Here is an 18,776-nt window from a genome sequence, read left to right as displayed (position 1 = left end):
GTGATGCTAATACTGCTAGTCTGAGGACCACACTTTGAGTGTGCTCTCCTAGAATATTTGGGAATCACATAAGTATTAACAGTCAGCACATGGAGTAAGTGAGTCACAGAAAGGACAAATAATTTGCAGAAAGCTACAAATTAGTTAGAGATAGCTGTGTAAGAGTAACTCAAGTATTGTTTATTTATCTTTTGGGACACATTTTCTGCTCTAATCTCTAATAACAAAGAAAATTAGTTTTGATTATAAGATCCACTGAAGGATCTTAGACTTAGCAGAACCCATAACTGCCTCAAGTCCATGGATTTTCTGCTATCACAAATGTGATTTAACCTTACCATAGCATATAAATTATTTCAAATAAAAAAAAGATGTAGTCTGTAACAACTTCATAAAGTTTTGCATTTCTGATCCCAAGTTTTCCATTTTATGACCCCGGATTTTCTCTTGCTTGCCAAATTCCGAATCAGGGTTAGCAAATGATTTTGATTACTGACCATAGCTGAAGCAATAAAGAATCCTTACTATTGTAAAGCATATGGATCTTTTGAAATTCTTTTCTGACATACTAGAGAGTTAGTTATTTCAGTTTTGGCAAAAAAGAGATCGAAACTCTGCTTTTAAAAATATGCTTCATTTTTCTATTGAACAAATGAAATATTTTATGACTTTTTTGTTTAAGCAGTAGTAGGAGTTATTTTACAAGTTTATTTTGAACTCTATATTAATACCTTATTGAATATTTTGTAATGCTACCTATATAATTTGTCATGAAAAAAACTTAGTTTTGCAAAAAGTATGCACCACAATACTTTTGTTGGATTCACTAATTATACATTTTCTTTTATAATATGTAAGTTCTTGGAGAGGTAAGAGTTATTGATTTAATCTGTTTTCATTTTCACTCATTTATTGCCAGTGCCTAGTTAAGATAATTTTTTATGTTTACAGACTAAAGTACAAACAACATACTCTATACATTTTGCAAAAATAAAACTATATCATATTTGGAGTTTCCATAGCATCTCTGATTTAGGAAATTCCGAAAGCTTTGAAGCTATTGTTTCATTGATTCTCACAACACTGTTTTTCAGGAGGGGATGGGGAACTGTTACAGCTGAAGAATGAAATGAGAGAATAGATGCAAAGGTGAATTCAGCACCGGGCTTAGTGCACAGTGAGTGCTATTATTGCTATGGGCATTAAAGTTTCAGCATGAAGTTTACTTTCCAACATCAATATATGAAGGTGTCTCATTATTGATTGTTCAGATCCTTTTCTCTAAAGCTATTCAGGTAGTTTTCATCAGATTGTCCTTAAGTCGTGAGATGAAGACAGTGTTATTTTGGCATGCAAAGTTGGAAAGATGAAATAGGAAGGTTGTAAATAAAACTTTCCAGGAAGGAAAGTTGTTGTTAGCTGCCGTTGAGTTGGCACCTGACTCATGATGACCCCACGCTCAACGGAATGAAACGCTGCCTAGTGCTGTACTGTCCCCACGATCAGTTGTGGATCAGATTGTTGGGATTCATAGGGTTTTCATTCGCTGATTTTCTGAAGCAGATCAACAGGCCTTTTTTCCAATCTGTCTTAGTCTGGTCATAGTTAAATGGTGACTTTGCTAAAAGTGACTCAACTTTAGGTCTTTTATTCTGCAACAACTTGGAAATTTTATCTCTCAATATGTCTCAAATTTAGAGATAACTCCCCCTTCTAGGTTAGATGTTATCTAATCACAAGGAGAGGAGAGAGAACAACCCTGGGGGTTGTTAACTGCTCCTTTATTTATTCATGATTAAATATAATGCTAAAGAGTATTCAGATATTACCCACATTGCTTCCTGCTGTCCACCAAATGTGAATTCTTTGCTGAGTTGTTCAGAACACCACACTGGCCTGATTCTGTGTTACAAGAGTGGGCAGAAGGGTATGCTCACAGCTAAGTTCTGCTGGGGGGAGACAGGGCTACTACTCCGTAGTAAATGAGAGATGTTTGAACTTTTTACTGAGGAGATATTGTGGGCCAGGGCTGACTTCTAATCACAGTTCTCTCACGTCATTTAAATCAGGTTCAATGACTGCATGTAATAACACATTTCTTACCTCCTTCAAGGTATTTTGGACCAAGTTTTTAATTCTCCCATGAAAACATTTAAAAGCAAGCAAGCATAGATTTGTAGACACTTTTAAAAAAAAATTGTGGTGAAAATATACACAACAAAACGTATGCCAATTCAACAATTTCTACATGTATAATTCAGTGACATTAGACAGAGACTTCTTAAAGGAATTTTGCAAACACTACACCTTCATTTCCTCTATTGCAATATGTACCCTATTTTTTCTGGGAAAGAGCATATGTTCTTGCAGTGCCATGCTGAAACTCATCCAATATACATGAGTAGGAAGTATTATCACTGGGTGATGTTAAAATCTCCTGGCTCTTTAGGGATTTCCCAAAAGACTTCTATAACAGAATGAAACCAAAATCTGATAATGAACAATACCACAATAGGATAAAATACTAAACACCATCCAAATCATGGGCTTTGCCAGGGAAATTGCTATCTGAAGACTTACAGCTGTCTATTGCAAATTTCTAAACCTATGCTGCTTCAAGTGCTTTTCAAAACCTTACCTATTTTTAATTCATACTCTCTTTTCCATTAGGGATTTGATGTAACCTACAATAAAAATAGATAAACGAAAATAAGATCATTGGTTCATGAGAAAATAATTATATATTAAAAAAAAAGCTCTGATTGAATAAATTTAACTCTGAGCTTCCTGGTAGCCAAAGGGAAAAAGAAAAATGGAAAAAATGGGCCTGGAGGCATAATGAATGGCTTATTATTAAGTCACTTATTAGCGGGGTGGCAAGAACCTTTCTCTAATGTATCTTCTTAGATTCCATTTCCTTCCTTAAAAAGTGTTGTCAAGAAGAATCTAGAAGATCATTGGAAGGATTCTAGGAGATACTGTATGTGAAGGGAAATTCTGAAGCAGAATAAAAAATGAAAGTAGCTGTAACAATAGTTTACATTATCCAATAAAAAGAAAACGAGACCTTTTCTTAAACCAGTAGACCAGACAATGTTTTATTGGACTAAATACCGCTCCCCTCAAAAGTCTGGAACACAGAGAGCACATAACAAATGTTTGCTGAACCCATGGAGGAAAGAACAGTTCCCAGATGTTTTTTCCTCAATTCAGTATGTTTGGCTGGCTTCATTCATTTCTTCAACAAACAAAAATGAATGCCAAATCCCAAGCAGCCAAGAGGGGCTGCAGAAAGTCCCATGCAGATAAACTGTTCCCCTATGAACTCACAGTTCTCAATCAGCCTTCAAAATTGCCTCGCACACGTGCTATGATTTCAAGACAACTTATTCTACCATCCTCCCCAATACTGCTTAAAGCCTTCATCAATCTCCACACGCTTAATTCCTTACCCTCAGAGGTGAGTTCTATGAAGTCTTCCCTGACCTTTCTCAAATTAGGTCTCCCTTCTTTATACCTGTTGCCGTAGTTTGTGCTGGACTAAAGGCTGGTGGTTCAACACACCTAGCGGTGCAGCAGAAGAAAGGCCTGGCAATCTGCTTCTGTAAAGATTACAGTCATGAAAATCCTATAGCATACAGTTCTACTTTGCAGCACATGAATTGGAATCTACTGAAGGCAACTTTTTTTCCCCCTTTATGCTACCATTCTTGCTTTCGTGGGAACCTCTGACTCCCTGCTTCCTGCTTCCCTTTCCTTCATGGCATTTATCACAGCTCCGGGTTTACATTTTTCTTGTATCATTATTTGATTAACGTAGGTGGCTGGTTCCCAGGCTGTGAGCCCCATGAGAACAGGGGGCTGTTTTTATTCACCATTGTGTTTCCCCAGGCCTAACAGTGCCTGACACGTTGTAGGTGCTCAGTCAATACTTGTTAATCAGGGGAACGGTGTGTACACTGGGAAAACAAAGGCCCTCTAAAGTTCCAGGGCGGATGAAGCTCTTTATCCTGGGCCTTGGTAAAGAAACCTTGGTTCGGTTTTGCAAAGTGAACTCTGTAACAATTGTTTTAGAGCGCAGCAGAACCCCGCCCCTTTACAACAACAAAACAAAACAAGTCCTGAAGTCGCCCTAAATTTTCTTCTTGGATTAGAGACACCGATTGCAGTTTAGGCTCGCGCTTCAGGGCACAACCTGGAAAAAACCCTGAAAGTATCCGGCAGCAGTGCCGTCCGGTATGCCAGCTGGAGGCTACGCCGGGACTGCCCCCTCTCATTTCTCCCGCGCGAAACCTGGTCGGACCGCTCCACTCCCACCCTCAACTGCAGGGGGGAGCCCGGCGCCCCGGGATTGGCAGCCGGCCTCTGCAGCGCCCAAATGCAGCCCCGTCTCGCGCCGCCTGCTAAGTGAAGTTCACTGCTAGAGAAACTGGGTGGTTGATGGGCGCCTCCGGGCCCAGTGAGACGGCGCCGAGTGTGCGGCGCGGCGCGCTCCCCCTGTCCCGTGCGCCGAGTGCGCCTCTCCCCCGGCCCTCCGGAGCTTCGGGGGGAGCGCGCTAACTGCGCGGTCGCGGGGCGTTCTCGGTGCGCCGGGCCCGTGGCGAGCCGGGCTCCCGTGGCCGCGTGCTAGGAGGAGGCTGGAGCCCTGTTAGGAAGAATGGAGTTGGCGACTCGCTCCCAGGTGAGGGTCTGGCCGCCCACCGCGGCGCGGACGCACCCACGGCCTGCCTTCCCTTTGCGCCCTGGCCCACCTCCCCGCTTTGGGCTGGAAACGTGGCCCTTGCTGCAGCGCTGTGGATCCAGAGCGCTTCGTCCCGCGAACGCCGGGGCGGGCGCGCCCTGCAGGTGTGCGCAGTGGGTCAAGTTTGTGCCACCTGGACGGGAGCGGCCGCGCGCCCGCTCTTGCGGCCTGTTAGGACCCTGCCTTCCCCCTGTGTGGGTGCCCGGGGGTCGCAGGCCTGGCCACTGCGGCCGCGGGCCCCAGGTGAGGATGCGTTTCGAAGGAGGTGTAGGCGGGAGACCATCGGGGCGCAGTGGCCGCGTTTGCGGCGTTCTTGGGGTCCTGGGGCCTTATTGGTGCGCTCCCCCCACTTCTTTGGGGAATCGGCACAGAGATAATGAAATTTAAATGTAAGTTTTCCAGAACTGTAGTGGAGAGTCAGACCAGTCCAACCCCGATAATGGCATTTAAAAGGAATTACTTTGTGTTTGTTCTAGAACTTTTATAAATGTTTTCAAGGAATTTGTAACACTTGGGGAAATGGCAACACCATAAGGCCAAGTTAAAAAATAAACTCAAATCCCAAGATCTCATACCATATTCACAACCCGACCCCAGTTACGCATTACGGTCCTAACTAGGTTTAGAAAATCTCATTAAAAAACATTTGTACGTTCTCAAAGTATTTCAGTGGGTGGTGGGGTTGTGAACGTGAATGACTTCAGTTTTCTTTTTTTTTTACTTTTTAAACAAGCGTTTCCCTATTTCCTAATAACGAACGTACATTTTATGTTCAGAGATAAGCAATAAAAACTTTTTTTTCAAACGAACTAAAAATACAACTTTTAGAAAGGGAAGGAAGCAACCGCGCCGCTGCTTGTGGGGGCCCAAGAAATGCTTTGTGCAAGGGTTTTTTTTTTTTTTGCTTTTGTGGAAGCCTCTGACTCGCTGCTTCCTGCTTACCTTTTACTGGTGTTTACCTCTTTTCCCCACCTGGCTGCTGGGCCTAGGAGAGGGAGAGGGGGAGGAGGGGTCCCCGGCTTTGGGAGACGTGGAGCGCCGGTCGCCTGCGCTTGGCACCCCAGGGCGCGGTTGGGCCGGCGCCCAACTACCTGGGCGGCGGCCAGTGGTGCCTGAGCTCAGAACGCTGCCGCTGGCCCGAATCCGGCGGCAAATCAAAGTCCGAGCCACTAATGGCTGCCTTGGCCATTTAGTCATTTCTGAAAGGCTTCTTGAAAATGGGCATTTGAGAAAAATCTACTGTTGGGGATGAGAAAGAGTATCATTTTTTTAAAATTTCCCCAGTGGGGGGAGATATTAAAAGAAGGGAAAACACTAATGCAACCCTGAAAGACTGAGACAAGGTTGGGTTTATTTATTTTTTTTTGCTGTGACCTCCTGTGCTTCTGGAAGTTCAGCTGCTCCAGAACTTAAAAAAAAAAACTCAAAAAGCAAAACTTTTCTGGAAGGAGCTTTGAGCTCCTTGTGAATTTCATCAGAAAATTTAGAAAATGTATCACTCCTAAAACCTGTTGTTTTGCTGGAAATCACTTTGCACTTTTTCCTTACCTCCAGTTATACACATAGTTCGTGCTTAGGAAATTGAAAGTGTCCCAGGATATGTATTAGAAGCGAAAATTTTCTTGTCAAATAATGAGGAAAATTTTTGCTAGTTCTAAAATGTTAAATAAACTATTTACCATGTAGGGATAATCCACAAATTATTAACCCATTATGCACCAATTAGGACAAATTACTCTATGTAAGATGATCAGGTTTTCTTTTCCTTTTCTAAAAACCTCCTAATTGGCAGCACAAATTAAGATGTGTGATGATTTTTCCAGTGGAAATGGTCCTGTTCATAATTTAAGTGTGAGCAGATTAGAGTCTCTCTAAATTAGTGGAGAGTGGTTCAGTAGGGTGGGCAGGTGACAGCAGATAAGAGTACTTAATGAACATTTCAGGCGCAGCAAGAGGTTAAATTCGCATGGTTCTACGCCGTACCCCAGCCTCATGAATAAAGCAGTGTGATGAACCGCCCGAAGCGGCATTACTGCACACTGAATACTCCTCAGCTCAGTGTGCAGTGGGTTTTAATCTCATACAGTAAATGTAATTTCTATCCCTTGGAAAGCTCAGAGCTGGAGGGGTTCCAGCAAAGCAGTTTAGGCGTAATGTTAGGAGTAAACGAGGAGGAGAGAGACCCTCAAGTAAACCCTGAACTGCTTTCCAGCCTCTGCTTTTCCAGGACCCCACCAGTATGTAGGATTTGGTATCTTCTGACAGTGATTACGCCTCCCATGGGCTGTAGTCCTTGTTGGGGTGACCATTGTGTCTTTGTGGTTTCATATTGAGTGACAGAAATAATAGTAAAGGCAAGGGTGTAGGCCCTTACTGAGAGCTCTCAACAGTGCTGCTCACAGGAGCTGGAGGATGAGGCTGCCTCAAGCTTCCTAGAGAAACTGGTAGGTCCTGGATGTTAGTATTGTCCTTCTACTCTCTTCTACCTCAGAGGTGCACGTTGGTCTGAGAAGGAAATGGTGCTAAATGTGCTCTGAGTATGCATGGAGTATGCTGCTGAAGGCGTGATTGTTGTTAGTTGCTACCAAGTCGGCTCAGACTCACAGTGACCTGTGTATAACAGAACTAAATGTTGCCTGATCCTGTTGTTGGGGCTCTTGTGCCATTTCATCTCATTGAGGGTTTCCCTCATTTTAGCTGACCTTTTACTTTACCAAACATGATGTCTTTGTCTAAGGATTGGTCTCTCATGACATGACCAAAGTAAGCAAAATGAAGTTTCGCCTCCTCGCTTTTAAAGAGCATTTCGGTTTTATTTCTTCTAAGACTGATTTGTTCGTTCTTCTGGCTGAAGGGGTATAGAAGAATTTTTCTGGTGTTGGCATTGGTAGTGCGCCCATCTGATCCTAGTCCTGTGGCTTAAAATGTGTGGCTAGAGGGCCTGAAGTTGGTCACTGATGGGGGTTGTTTGTGATGTCTTGCAAGGACACCACAATGATTTTCCACTTTAATGGTGCTGTGCTTAAAAGTCCACTTGGTTGCTTTTTTAGTATACTACTGTCACATCCATGTTGCTGTCATTGGCCGTGCAGTCGATTATGACTCATGGCGACCCCATATGTGCAGAGTAGGAGCAGAACTGAATTCTCAGTGATCAGGAAAAAACCTCAGGGAACAAAGCAATTCTGGTCTAGTCAAGTACACAGGATGGAAAACCATGAGAAAATTATGTGACTTTATGAACTTTAGTGTAAAATAATGAGAAAGATCTATAAAGCCATTTGACTAGAACAGTCTAGGCATATTAATTTTCAGCTGACCTGTTTTAGTTTTCCTTTAGCCATTAACACTCTCTATGAGCTACGATTTAAATTTTTTACTTCAAAGATACAGCTCTGTGTTTTAAAAGACTTTATTTTACCGAATGAAATCAAGACAGGCTTCTTCGGGGAGAGAGAGATAAGAAAATGTTAATGGAACCATTTTATTTTATTTTTTATTTATGAAAAGCAGTGGTTTCTGAATGTTTTAAAATAGGACCATTCAGAGGCATATATAAGTATAGCTGACATTAATAAGCAGAAAAGTTTGTTTTCCAAAGTTGTAAATCTTAGTGTATGTAGCACAAAAATATGCCGTAGAGTTTCACGGTGGGTAAGGGCCCAGAGTTTTAGTTCAAACAAATAGTTGGCTCTACCTGCCTAGGTTTCTTCATAATCATAAGCTGGATGACAGAGGGCTGGCTCCCTGACTGGGTTGGTGCATTCATCTGATACTTATTGAGCACTTGCTATGTCTGAGGCATTATGTTAGTTGCTGTGGAAGAAACGGAGTCCCTGGGTGGTGCAAATGATTAACATGCTCAGCTGCTAACTGAAACATGGGAGGTTGGAGGTTTGAGTTCACCTAGAAGTGCCTTGGAAGAAAGACCTGGCAATCTACTTCCAAAAACTCAGCCATTGAAAACTCTGTGGAGCACATTTCTACTCTGACACACATGGGTCACCATGAGTCAGAGTCGACTTGATGGCAACTGGTTTTATGGAAGAAATGAAGACATAGAAACACTGTTCTTTCCCTAAGTCCTCTCCAAGCCGCTGACCGAAGGTCCTTCTGGGAACTCCTTGCCTTTTCTGCCTTTGCCCGAGCTCAGCTGGCTCCATCTCTGTGCTCTGAGGACCTAGGTGGCCTTGGGTTCTGGGAGTGGGAGAAGACCTTAAGAGCTAGTGCTTCCCCCCAAGGGATGGAAACTAGCATTTACTCTGATACCTTGTAGGAGTCATGTTGGGCTAAGTACTTCAAGTTAATCAGATTTAATCCTCACTATAGTTCGGTGAAGTAGATTGTATTATCTACATTTTAAAGATAAGGCTATCATGACTAATTTGCTCAGGGCAATCCAGCAAGGAAGGAGCTCAGCCAGATTTCCCAGTCTGCAGAACCTGGTGCTTGTCACTGGAGTCATGGGACCTTGGCAGCCCACAAAATTTTCACTGAAATACTTTTGCGAGGATAAAAGCTTTACCCAGCTTACCTTATAGTGTCACTGAAATGATCAGGACATGCCAAGTGTTTAAATATAGTATTTAAGTATAAGGAGAGGGTGTCAGAACTTTTGATTTTTCTCATGATACCTTCACTCCTCACTTTAACTAGAAAGTCTGGAGCATTGCAACAGCTGGTCTGGTTCTTTTTTAGGAACTTGCCAGATTATGCTTTGGGAAGAATTCCTTGGATACTGTTTGTAAAAGTCAGCCTGGGAATACGAATAAGATCCACAAAGTGTTTACATAGCAATGATTTTTGTGTGAATTTTGTATTTTAAAAAAACAGTTGCCATAGAGTCAATTCTGACTCATGATGACCCCATGTGTGTCAGAGTAGAGCTGTATTTCATAGGGTTTTCAATGGACGAGTTTTCAGAAGTAGATCTCCAGGCCTTTTTTCAGAGGCCAGTGGACTCAAACTGCCAACCTTTGGGTTAACAGCCAAGCGTATTAACATCATGTTATAAGCTGAAAGGAAAAGAAAAAAATCGAACTATTGCTTTGCAATGCCTACTCTCCACACTTCATTTTCTGGATATTTTCCATCTTGTGTTTGCCTATGTTCAATCATCATTTTTGCATAACTTTTATAGTATGATTGCTGTTGGAATTTTGCTTTATGTAGCACTGTCGTTAATATTTTTCTGAGTAACTTGAAGGTCTTGACAGTTTTCATTTTTAATGAGTATCTAATGCTTCTTTGAGTGCTTGTGTATTTTATGTATTGATTTTCTATAGTTGAAAAAATTTTCCTTTATTAAGGAAACTTTGCAATAAATGTGTTGGGGAAGGGCCATATACTGTATGCCTTGTGTTGAAGTCCACACTGTTTTTGATAACCATTTCTTTGTCATGTATTTAGTATCTGGCAGAAGGAATGTGCCTGATTTTCAGTAGATGGGAGCCTCTGTCTGTCTGACACATTGCTGTCCTGGGGCTTTTCCCCTTTTGTTATGCTTTATGAGCTGAGAGAAGCCAGCTCTTGCTCTGGTTAAAACCAAGGCTCATGATGACTGGACTGAAACAAGGACTCTTGTTTATTTGAACTTGGAGTGCCCGGTTAGAATGATTTAGATTGGGGTAAAGTGGAGAGTAGTCTTAGAGGTCTGTTCTTTACCACCATCTAGTCTGCATAGAAATCCGAGGAGATGCATGAATGTACTAATGGATGTGCTGGGGAAGAGACCGTGGCTGTCAGGGAATTTGTGCGATGTCCTGTGGACTTGGAAGACAGTGATACCCTGTGCTGAGCTCCTTTCATGTGTGGCAATGATTCACTTTTTGGAAAGAGTTGCTCTCTCTTTTCTTGCTGATTTCGTCTGTGTCGTTGTTGTTGTGTGCTGTAGAGTTGATTCTGAGTCATAGCAACCCTGTATGACAGAGTAGAACTGCCCAATAAGTTTCCTAGGCTGTAATCTTTATGGGAGCAGATTGCCAGGTCTTCTCTTCTGCATAGCTCCTGGTGAGTTTGAACTGCAGACATTTTGGTTAGCAGCAGCCGCTCGCTTTAACCATTGCGCCACCAGGGCTTCTTGATTTCAACTATAGTCTTCTGAAACGGAAAATGTGTTTTCATTGAGAGTTGGACATGTAAAGGTCGAGCAGTAGGTTCACCCATTATGAAGTGGTTTTTAAGATAAATGTATATTTCTTGATCTGGGTGCTGGTTATAATGGGTGGTTGCCATTTGTAAAACTTCACCAAAGTGTACACTTAAAGATATATATACTTTTTTTTTTTGTATGTTAACGTCAATAAAATGTTTGAAAAATAGCATATCACATTTCTAAGTATGAGTGCTGAAGTCTGTGCTTCTCTCCAGCCCAGGCTACCAGGTGTGTGAGCCACAACTTCACAGGTGTCTTGTGCCCTGCCAGTGGTACATTATCCTGGAATGGGGCGTGATGTCAAGCCAGGGGTCTTCTTTTCCCACAGATCCGCTGCTGTTCCCTCCAAGCCTTCCTAGGAGCCGCACAGTTATTTGGTCCGCCCCCTATCTTTAAACCTCCACTCCAGGAGGGTCCTGTGCACCTGGAGAGTGTCTTGTGTTTGTGGTGAGCTCTGGCAGTCTGGGTCTTTGGCATGAGCTGCCTTCCTCTTAGTTGCCTGCTGGCCGACCGCCTTCTCTTTAACGAGTGCCCTGGGATTTTCCCCAGGGTAATGGCTGGCAACCCCAACTCATATGGCAGTTGAAAATGATAATTATCCTGCTGATACATGAAGGGCCTGGCATATAAACCAAAAACCAAACCCGTTGCTGTTGGGTCGATTCTGACTCATAGCAACCCTATGGGACAGAGTAGAACTGCCCATAGACTTTCCAAGGAGCGGCTGGCTGGTGGATTCGAAGTGCCGATGTTTTGGTTAGCAGCCAGAGCTCTTAACCACTAGGAGTTAAATATTAGTTGAATTAAAAAAAAAAAAAACCATACACTTTAGGGCTGTCAAGTATAGTAGTGGGAGTATGAGTTACAGCAGGCTGGAACATCCTGTCACCAGCTTCTCACGTTTTTCTGGTAGACTAATGGCGGAGGCTGGTTGGTGCCTGCTCCAGAGGCCTGGAGATGTATCTCCCCAAGCTGCCTGCCACAGGACATTTTCTCATAAATTAGCAGTTTTATCTTTAAAAGTCATGCTATTTTCATTTTATTCCGTAATATGTTTTTATTTTAATACAAAAGTGACATTTAAAATTACCCTTCTTTTTTTTTAAATTTATTTTTTCCTATATAAAAATTTATACATACACTGTTATGTGACTCTAATTGCTCTCCCCATACTGTGACAGCAGACTCCTCCTTTCCACCCCTGATTCCCCATGTCCATTCAACCAGCTCCTAACCCTCTTTGTCTTCGCATCTCACCTCTGGACAGACGCTGCCTGTTTTGTCGCTTGTATCTACTTGAGCTAAGAGGCACACTCCTCAGGAGTATCACTTTTGTCCCACAGTCCCGTCTAATCCCTGTCTGAAGAGTTGGCCTCGGAAATTGTTTTAGTTCTGGGGTGATAGAGAATCCAGGGGCCATGCTTTCCAGGGTACCTCCAGTCTCAGACCATTAAGTCTGGTCTTCTTACTAGAATTTGAGTTCTGTGCCCCACCTTTCTAAAATTACTCTTCTGAGAAAATCTTCCCCTACCCTGTCCCACATGTGGCCCCACCTGCCCTCAGGCTGTCACTTGACACTCCAGATTGAGCAGCACGGAATTGCCAAGTGTGAAATTTAGAAATCAAACCTGTAAGAAATCTTGAAATAGACATCTCTCCCCTCCATACATACAATATTTTTTTATTTAAGGCTCCGTGACTCTGAAGGACAGTTAAATGGGGATGGGGGGAGGGAATCAAACTTTGGTTGATATTGAAATCCCCAAGTACATTTTGCATGCAACATGTCAGTAGCTCCAGTGTCTTAATTTTGTGCCTCATTAGCCTTGGTTTAAAATGGAAAGTTAAGAAAAATGAAAGTATATTTGAAATCATTGTTACTTTTAATTTCCTTTCCCCTTCCCCCACACCCCGACAGTTGGTCCCAGGTATTTTTTTATTTCGGGAGATTTTTGGTAAAAGTAGTTAAAGCTAAGAGAGCCTCATCCAGCCTTTCTTTCCCCCATGTGCACGTGAACTCTTAAGAAAGGCTCCCCTTACCTGGCTTAAAAAAAAAAAAGCCCATCTGTTTTCCCACACTATCAGCTTCAAAAAACTCAAAGAGTGGTTAGGTGCCCTTGTGACCTTCATTGTACTAAGTGTTGTCCTCTTCTCTGGCTGTAATTAGGAACTCAAAAAGGATGCACTCTTAGTGTATGCGTGTGTATTCATTGTGGCACAAAGCTAAGAGCCAAGTGGTTCCAGCAGCCTGCACCGGTGGCATTCCAGAGGTTGTTAGGGCAAGTTTTCCACGGGGCAGAAGTGTGTCTAGAGCATCTGTGAATAAAGGCTCCAGGGCTGGGCTGTAGGATGGAGAAGATCCCGCCCCCTTCTGCAATCAGTTTGAAGATCTGTTTAAACACTTGCCGGGAGTGAGCACACGGCCACTTGCCTTCTTTGAAAGACAGGCACCTCTTGCCCTGCAGTTCTCCAGACTCGTGCTTCTCTCCTTAGCATGGTGCCAAAATGTTTCCCTGCCCTACACCATATTCATAATCGTTGGTTTGCTCGAGTCCATTGTTACAGCCACTGTGTATTTTCAGTGCCTTCCAACCTAGGGGGCTCATTTTCCAGCAGCTATACTGGACAGTATTCTGTCGTGATCCATAGGGTTTTCTTGGCTCACTTCACTCCCAGGACTATGGTGGCTTGTGTGTTGTTATGATGCTGGAAGCTATGCCACAGGTATTTCAAATACCAGCAGGGTCATCTATGGTGGACAGGTTTCAGTGGAGCTTCCAGACTAGGAAGAAAGGCCTGGTGATCTACTGGTACCATTAAACTCTTTTAATAACTTAACATTTAAGTAGTGTCTTCTACATAGTGCTTTCCAGTCATAGCTGAAAGCCATCAGGGCTCTGAAAAATGTTATGGTTCTTTTCCTTCTGGGAAAATGGGAGAATTGTACTTCCTTGACCTCTTGAAATAGGCAAGGCTGTTTGACTTGTTTTGGCTAGTGAAATATGAGCAGAAGTGTTATGTGTCACTTCCAGGTGAAAGTCTTTAAAAGCGACATGTTATGTGCCATACTTTTTTCCCACTGCCACTGCATCTGGTGGCATTCCAGATAGTGGCACCTCCGTCAGCCTGGGTCCTGAAATGAGGGCGGTATGGAATAGAGCCCCTGGCTGGCCCATTATGAACATGTAATATGAACAAGAAATAAACTTTTGTTGTTTTAAGCCACTGAGATTTGGGGTTGTTTGTTACTTAATGCATTATAACCTGTCCTATTCTGACAGATTTGTAAAAGCTCTCATTTTTCAATTTTTCAATTTTGGATTCAGTCAGTGGTTCTCATCTGAGTGAACTGGGGTTGTGGTGGTAGTATTAGAAGTATATGGGTTGCCTTTTATTGTTAGAGTGATGAGAGTGTGGGGGATTGTCTTAGTTATCTAGTGCTGCTATAACAGAAATACCACAAGCGGATGGCTTTAACAAACAGAAATTTATTCTCTCACAGTCTAGGAGGCTTAGAAATCCGAATTCAAGGTGCCAGCTCCAGGAGGTTTCCTCACTCTCTTGGCTCTGGGGGAAGGTCCTTGTCATCATTCTTCTACTGAGTCTAGGAGTTTCTCAGTGCAGGGACTCCAGGTCCAGAGGACACTCTCTGCTCCTGGTTCTTCTTCCTTGGTGATAGGTTTCTGTCTCTCAGATTGCTTCTCTCTGCTTTTATCTCTTGTAAGATAAAAGATGTTGCAGATAACACTCCAGGAAATGTCCCTTACATTGGATCAGGGCTGTGACCCGGATAAGGGTGTTGCATCCCACCATAATCCTCTTTAAGATAACCCAATCTTGCCTCATTAACTATAGGCAGAAATTAGAATTTACAACACATAGGTCAGTTACATCAGATCACAAAATGGAGGACAACCACACAATACTGAAAATCATGGCCTAGCTAAGTTGGCGCATATATTTTGGGGACACAGTTCAATCCATGACAGTGATGCTCCTGTAATTTAGTGGTTCAGGGTTCGGTGATGTTTAGTCACCTGTGGTGGGTAGGAGAATCCCACAGGACTAAGCAATTGTTCTGTCCAAAATGCCAGGGGCACCCTATTGAAAAACTAAGAGGAGACTTGTCCAATTTGATAATCAATCTTTTAGACTCCAGAGAAATCTTAATATGGGTTTCACATTTCCTATCTGCTGACCTCCCTGGAATAGGAAATTACCCAGCGCTTCCCGAGTGGCTTGGCTCACTTCACTCCCAGGACCTCTGCCAAAATTCCAGTCCATCGGCTACTCATTTACCAAGTACTTCTAAGCCCTAAATACATGCCGACAAATTTCTCCCCACTTACGCTTTCTCTTTTAAAAATAACATTGATTGCTTTTTTTATTTTTGGATGTCCAAAGTTTGAAAAATACTACAGAAAAATACAAAGAAAAAATTAACAATGGCCATTATGAACACATATTGAATGCTTACTGTGTGCCAGGAATTCTTTTGAGTACTTTACATGCATTATTTAATCTTCGTAATAACTACTGTTGTTCTCTCCATTTGCAAATGAGGAGACCTGGCCAAGGTCAGCCAGCTTCTGGTTGTGGCCATGGTTGGAAACAAGGCAGTCTGACTTTAAAATGCTTCTTCTCTCTGCTAATGTTCATTATCTCCCTATCCAGAAATAATCACTGTTAATATTCTTGTGTAACCTTTCAGTTTTATTCCATGGCATTAATACGTATTTATGACAGTAGTTTTTTTTATCCATTCAGTAAATGTATTCATTTTATTCATTCAATAAATATTTGGGTTCCTACTCTGTAGCGGAGTCCCTGCGTGGTGCAAATGGTTAAGTGCTCCAAAAGGTTGGTGGTTCAGACCCACCCAGAGGAGCCTCGGAAGACAGGCCTGGTGATCTGCTTCTGAAGGCCACAGCCTTAAAAACCCTATGAAGCAGTTCTACTCTGCATATATGGGGTCACCATGAGTCAGAATGGATGGTAACTAACTACTCTATGGCAGCCACTGTTTTAGGCTCTTTGAATACAGTGGTGAGCAAACCAAAGCCCCCTGCCCTCCTGCCTTGATTCTAGTAAAAGAGGCAGATAAAAAAAATACACATTTTATTATTATTTTTTATTCTACGTGTGATGAAAATAACACATCAAAACATTCACCATTTCAACAATTTTTACATGTAAAGTTCAGTGACATTGATTACATTTTTCATATTGTACAACCATTGTCACTATTCTTTTCTGAGTTACCTTATTTCTGTAAAGAAGGCCATTGGAGTTTTGATAGAGATTGCATTGAATTTATAGATTGCTTTGGGTAGTGTCATGGATTGAATTGTGTCCCCTAAAAATATCTGTCAACTTGGCTAGACCAAGTATTCTGTGATTGTCCACCATTTTGTCCCTGACGTGATTTTCCTGTGTGTTGTAAATCCTATCTTTATGATGTCGATGAGATGGGATTAGTGGCAGTTATGTTAATGGGGCAGGACTCAATCTGCAAGATTAGATTGTGTCTTGAGCCAATCTCTTTTGAGACAGAGAAGAGAGAAGCAAGTGGAGAGTCATGGAGACCTCATACCACCAAGAAAGAAGCACCAGGAACATAGCACGTCCTTTGGACCTAGGGTCCCTGTGCTAAGAAACTCCTTGATCAGTGGAAGATTGATGACAAGGGCCTTCCTTCAGAGCCGACACAAAGAGAAAGCCTTCCCCTGGAGCTGGCACCCTGAGTTTAGACTTCTAGCTTCCTAGACTGTGAGAGAATCAACTTCTGTTAGTTGAAGCCATCCACTTGTGGTAATTCTGTTATAGCAGCACTAGATAACTAAGACCGGTAGTACTGACATCTTAACTATATTAAGCCTTCCAGTCCGCAAACACAGAACGTCCTTCCATTTATTTAGATCTTCTTTAATTTCACTTAGTAATGTTTTATAGTTTTCTGTGTATGTCTTTACTTTCCTAGTTAAATTTATTTCTAGGTACTTTATTATTTTAGATGTGATTGTAAGTGGTAATGTTTTCTTAATTTCCTTTTCCACTTGCTCTTTGCTGATGTATAAAAACCTGACTTGATTTTTGTGTGTTGACCTTGTATGCTGCCACTTCGCTGAATTCATTTATTGTAGCTTTTTTGTGGATTCTTTGGGGGTTTTCTATGTATAGGATCATGTCGTCTGCAAAAAGGGATACTTTTACTTCTTCTTTCCCGATTTGGATACTATCTTATGTTTGTTTGTTTGTTTTTTTCTCCTAGCCTAATTGCTCTGGCTAGGGCTTCCCGGGCAGTGTTGAATAGCAAGGGTGAGAGTTGGCATCCCTGTCTTGTTCCTGGTCTTAATGAGAAAGTTCTCAGTCTTTCTCCATTGGGTATGATGTTGTGAGGTGCTGCTGAGTTGGTTCTGACTCATAGCGACCCTGTGTACAACAGTATGAAACACTGTCCGGTCCTGCACCATGCTCATGGTTTTTGTTATGCTTGAGCCCATTGTTGGAGCCGCTGTGTCAGTCTCATCTCATTGAGGTCTTCCTCTTTTTCTCTGACCCTCCACTTTACCAAGCATGATGTCCTTCTCTAGGGACTGGTCCCTTCTGATAACATGTCCAAAGTAGATGAGATGAAATCTTGTCATCATCCTAGCTTCTAAGGAGCATTCTGGCTGTACTTCTTCCAAGACAGATGTTTTCCTTCTTCTGGCAGTTCATGGTATGATGGCAGTCTTCTGGTCTTCAGTCATTAGTGTTCAGTGTGTCAAATCTATTCTTGAGACGGTCTCTAAATCCGGGTGGCATATACTCAAAGTTGTACTTTGGCTCTTGTGGACTTGTTCTGATTTTCTTCAGTTTTAGCTTGAACTTTCACATGTGCGATTGATGGTCTGTTCCACACTTGGTCCCTGGCCTTGTTCTGACTGATGATATTGAGTTTTTTATGGTTTCTTTCCACAGATGTAGTCCCTCTGAATCCTGTGTATTCCGTCTGGCGAGGTCCACCTGTATAGTCGCTGTTTAAAACCCTGCTGCCACTGAGTCGATTCCAACTCCTAGCGACCCTATAGGACTGAGTAGAACTGCCCCATAGTGTTTCCAAGGAGCAGCTGGTGGATTTGAACTGCTGACCTTTTGGTTAACAGCCGAGCTCTTAACCGCTGTGCCATCAGGGCTCCATATATATACACATATAGTTGCTGTTTATGCTGTTGAAAAAAGGTATTTGACATAGACAAGTGAGCGCTTCCAGTGCTGTATCCGTTTGCTGAAACATCTCCGTCGGTGTTCTGTCAGTTCCCGGAGCCTTGTTTTTGGCCAGTGCCTTCAGTGCAGCTTGGACTCCTTCCTTCAGTGCCGTCGGTTCCTGATCATAAGTCATTGGTCTTGCAAAATTCTGTCATGCGATCACCGGTGTTGTTTCTATCACCAAGGTCATAGTTTCCATCTACCAATCCTTCTTTGTGTCCAACTTTGGCATTCCAATCTCCAGTAATTATTGATGCATCCTGATAGCATGTTTGATCAATTTCAGACTGCAGAAGTTGGTAAAAATCTCAGTTTCTTCATCTTTGGCCTTAGTGGTTGGTGTATAAATTTGAATAATAGTCGTATTAACTGGTCTTCCTTGTAGGCATATGGATGTTATCCTATCACTGACAGCATTGTACTTCAGGATAGATCTTTAAGTGGTTTTTTTTTCTGACAATGAAGGCAACGCCATTCCCCTTCAGTTTGCCATTCCTGGCATAGTAGACCATATGACTGTCTGATTCAGAATGGGCAATACCAGTCCATTTCAGCTCACTAATGCCTAGGATATTGATGTTTATGTGTTCCATTTCATTTTTGACAATTTCTAATTTTCCTAGATTCATA

At 42.4% G+C, this 18,776-nt stretch overlaps 1 protein-coding gene across 2 annotated transcripts in view; it reads left to right on the top strand.

The window, feature by feature from the left end:
* Positions 1-4,539: 4,539 nt before the first annotated feature.
* Positions 4,540-18,776, top strand: part of CDCA7L (cell division cycle associated 7 like) — a 44,615-nt gene continuing 30,378 nt past the window's right edge. Inside the window, exon 1 of one of the 2 annotated variants that reach the window (XM_004377442.2) lies at positions 4,540-4,681. In XM_004377442.2, coding sequence (XP_004377499.1) covers positions 4,658-4,681 — 24 coding nt within the window. In that variant the 5' untranslated portion in view covers positions 4,540-4,657. The remainder of the gene's footprint in view (positions 4,682-18,776) is intronic. The other variant, XM_023732309.1, reaches the window with a different exon arrangement.

The sequence above is a fragment of the Trichechus manatus genome, unplaced genomic scaffold (assembly GCF_000243295.1).
Source record: "Trichechus manatus latirostris isolate Lorelei unplaced genomic scaffold, TriManLat1.0 scaffold00050, whole genome shotgun sequence".
NCBI classification, from domain to species: Eukaryota; Metazoa; Chordata; class Mammalia; order Sirenia; family Trichechidae; genus Trichechus; species Trichechus manatus.
This window is presented reverse-complemented; position numbering and strand designations above follow the sequence as displayed.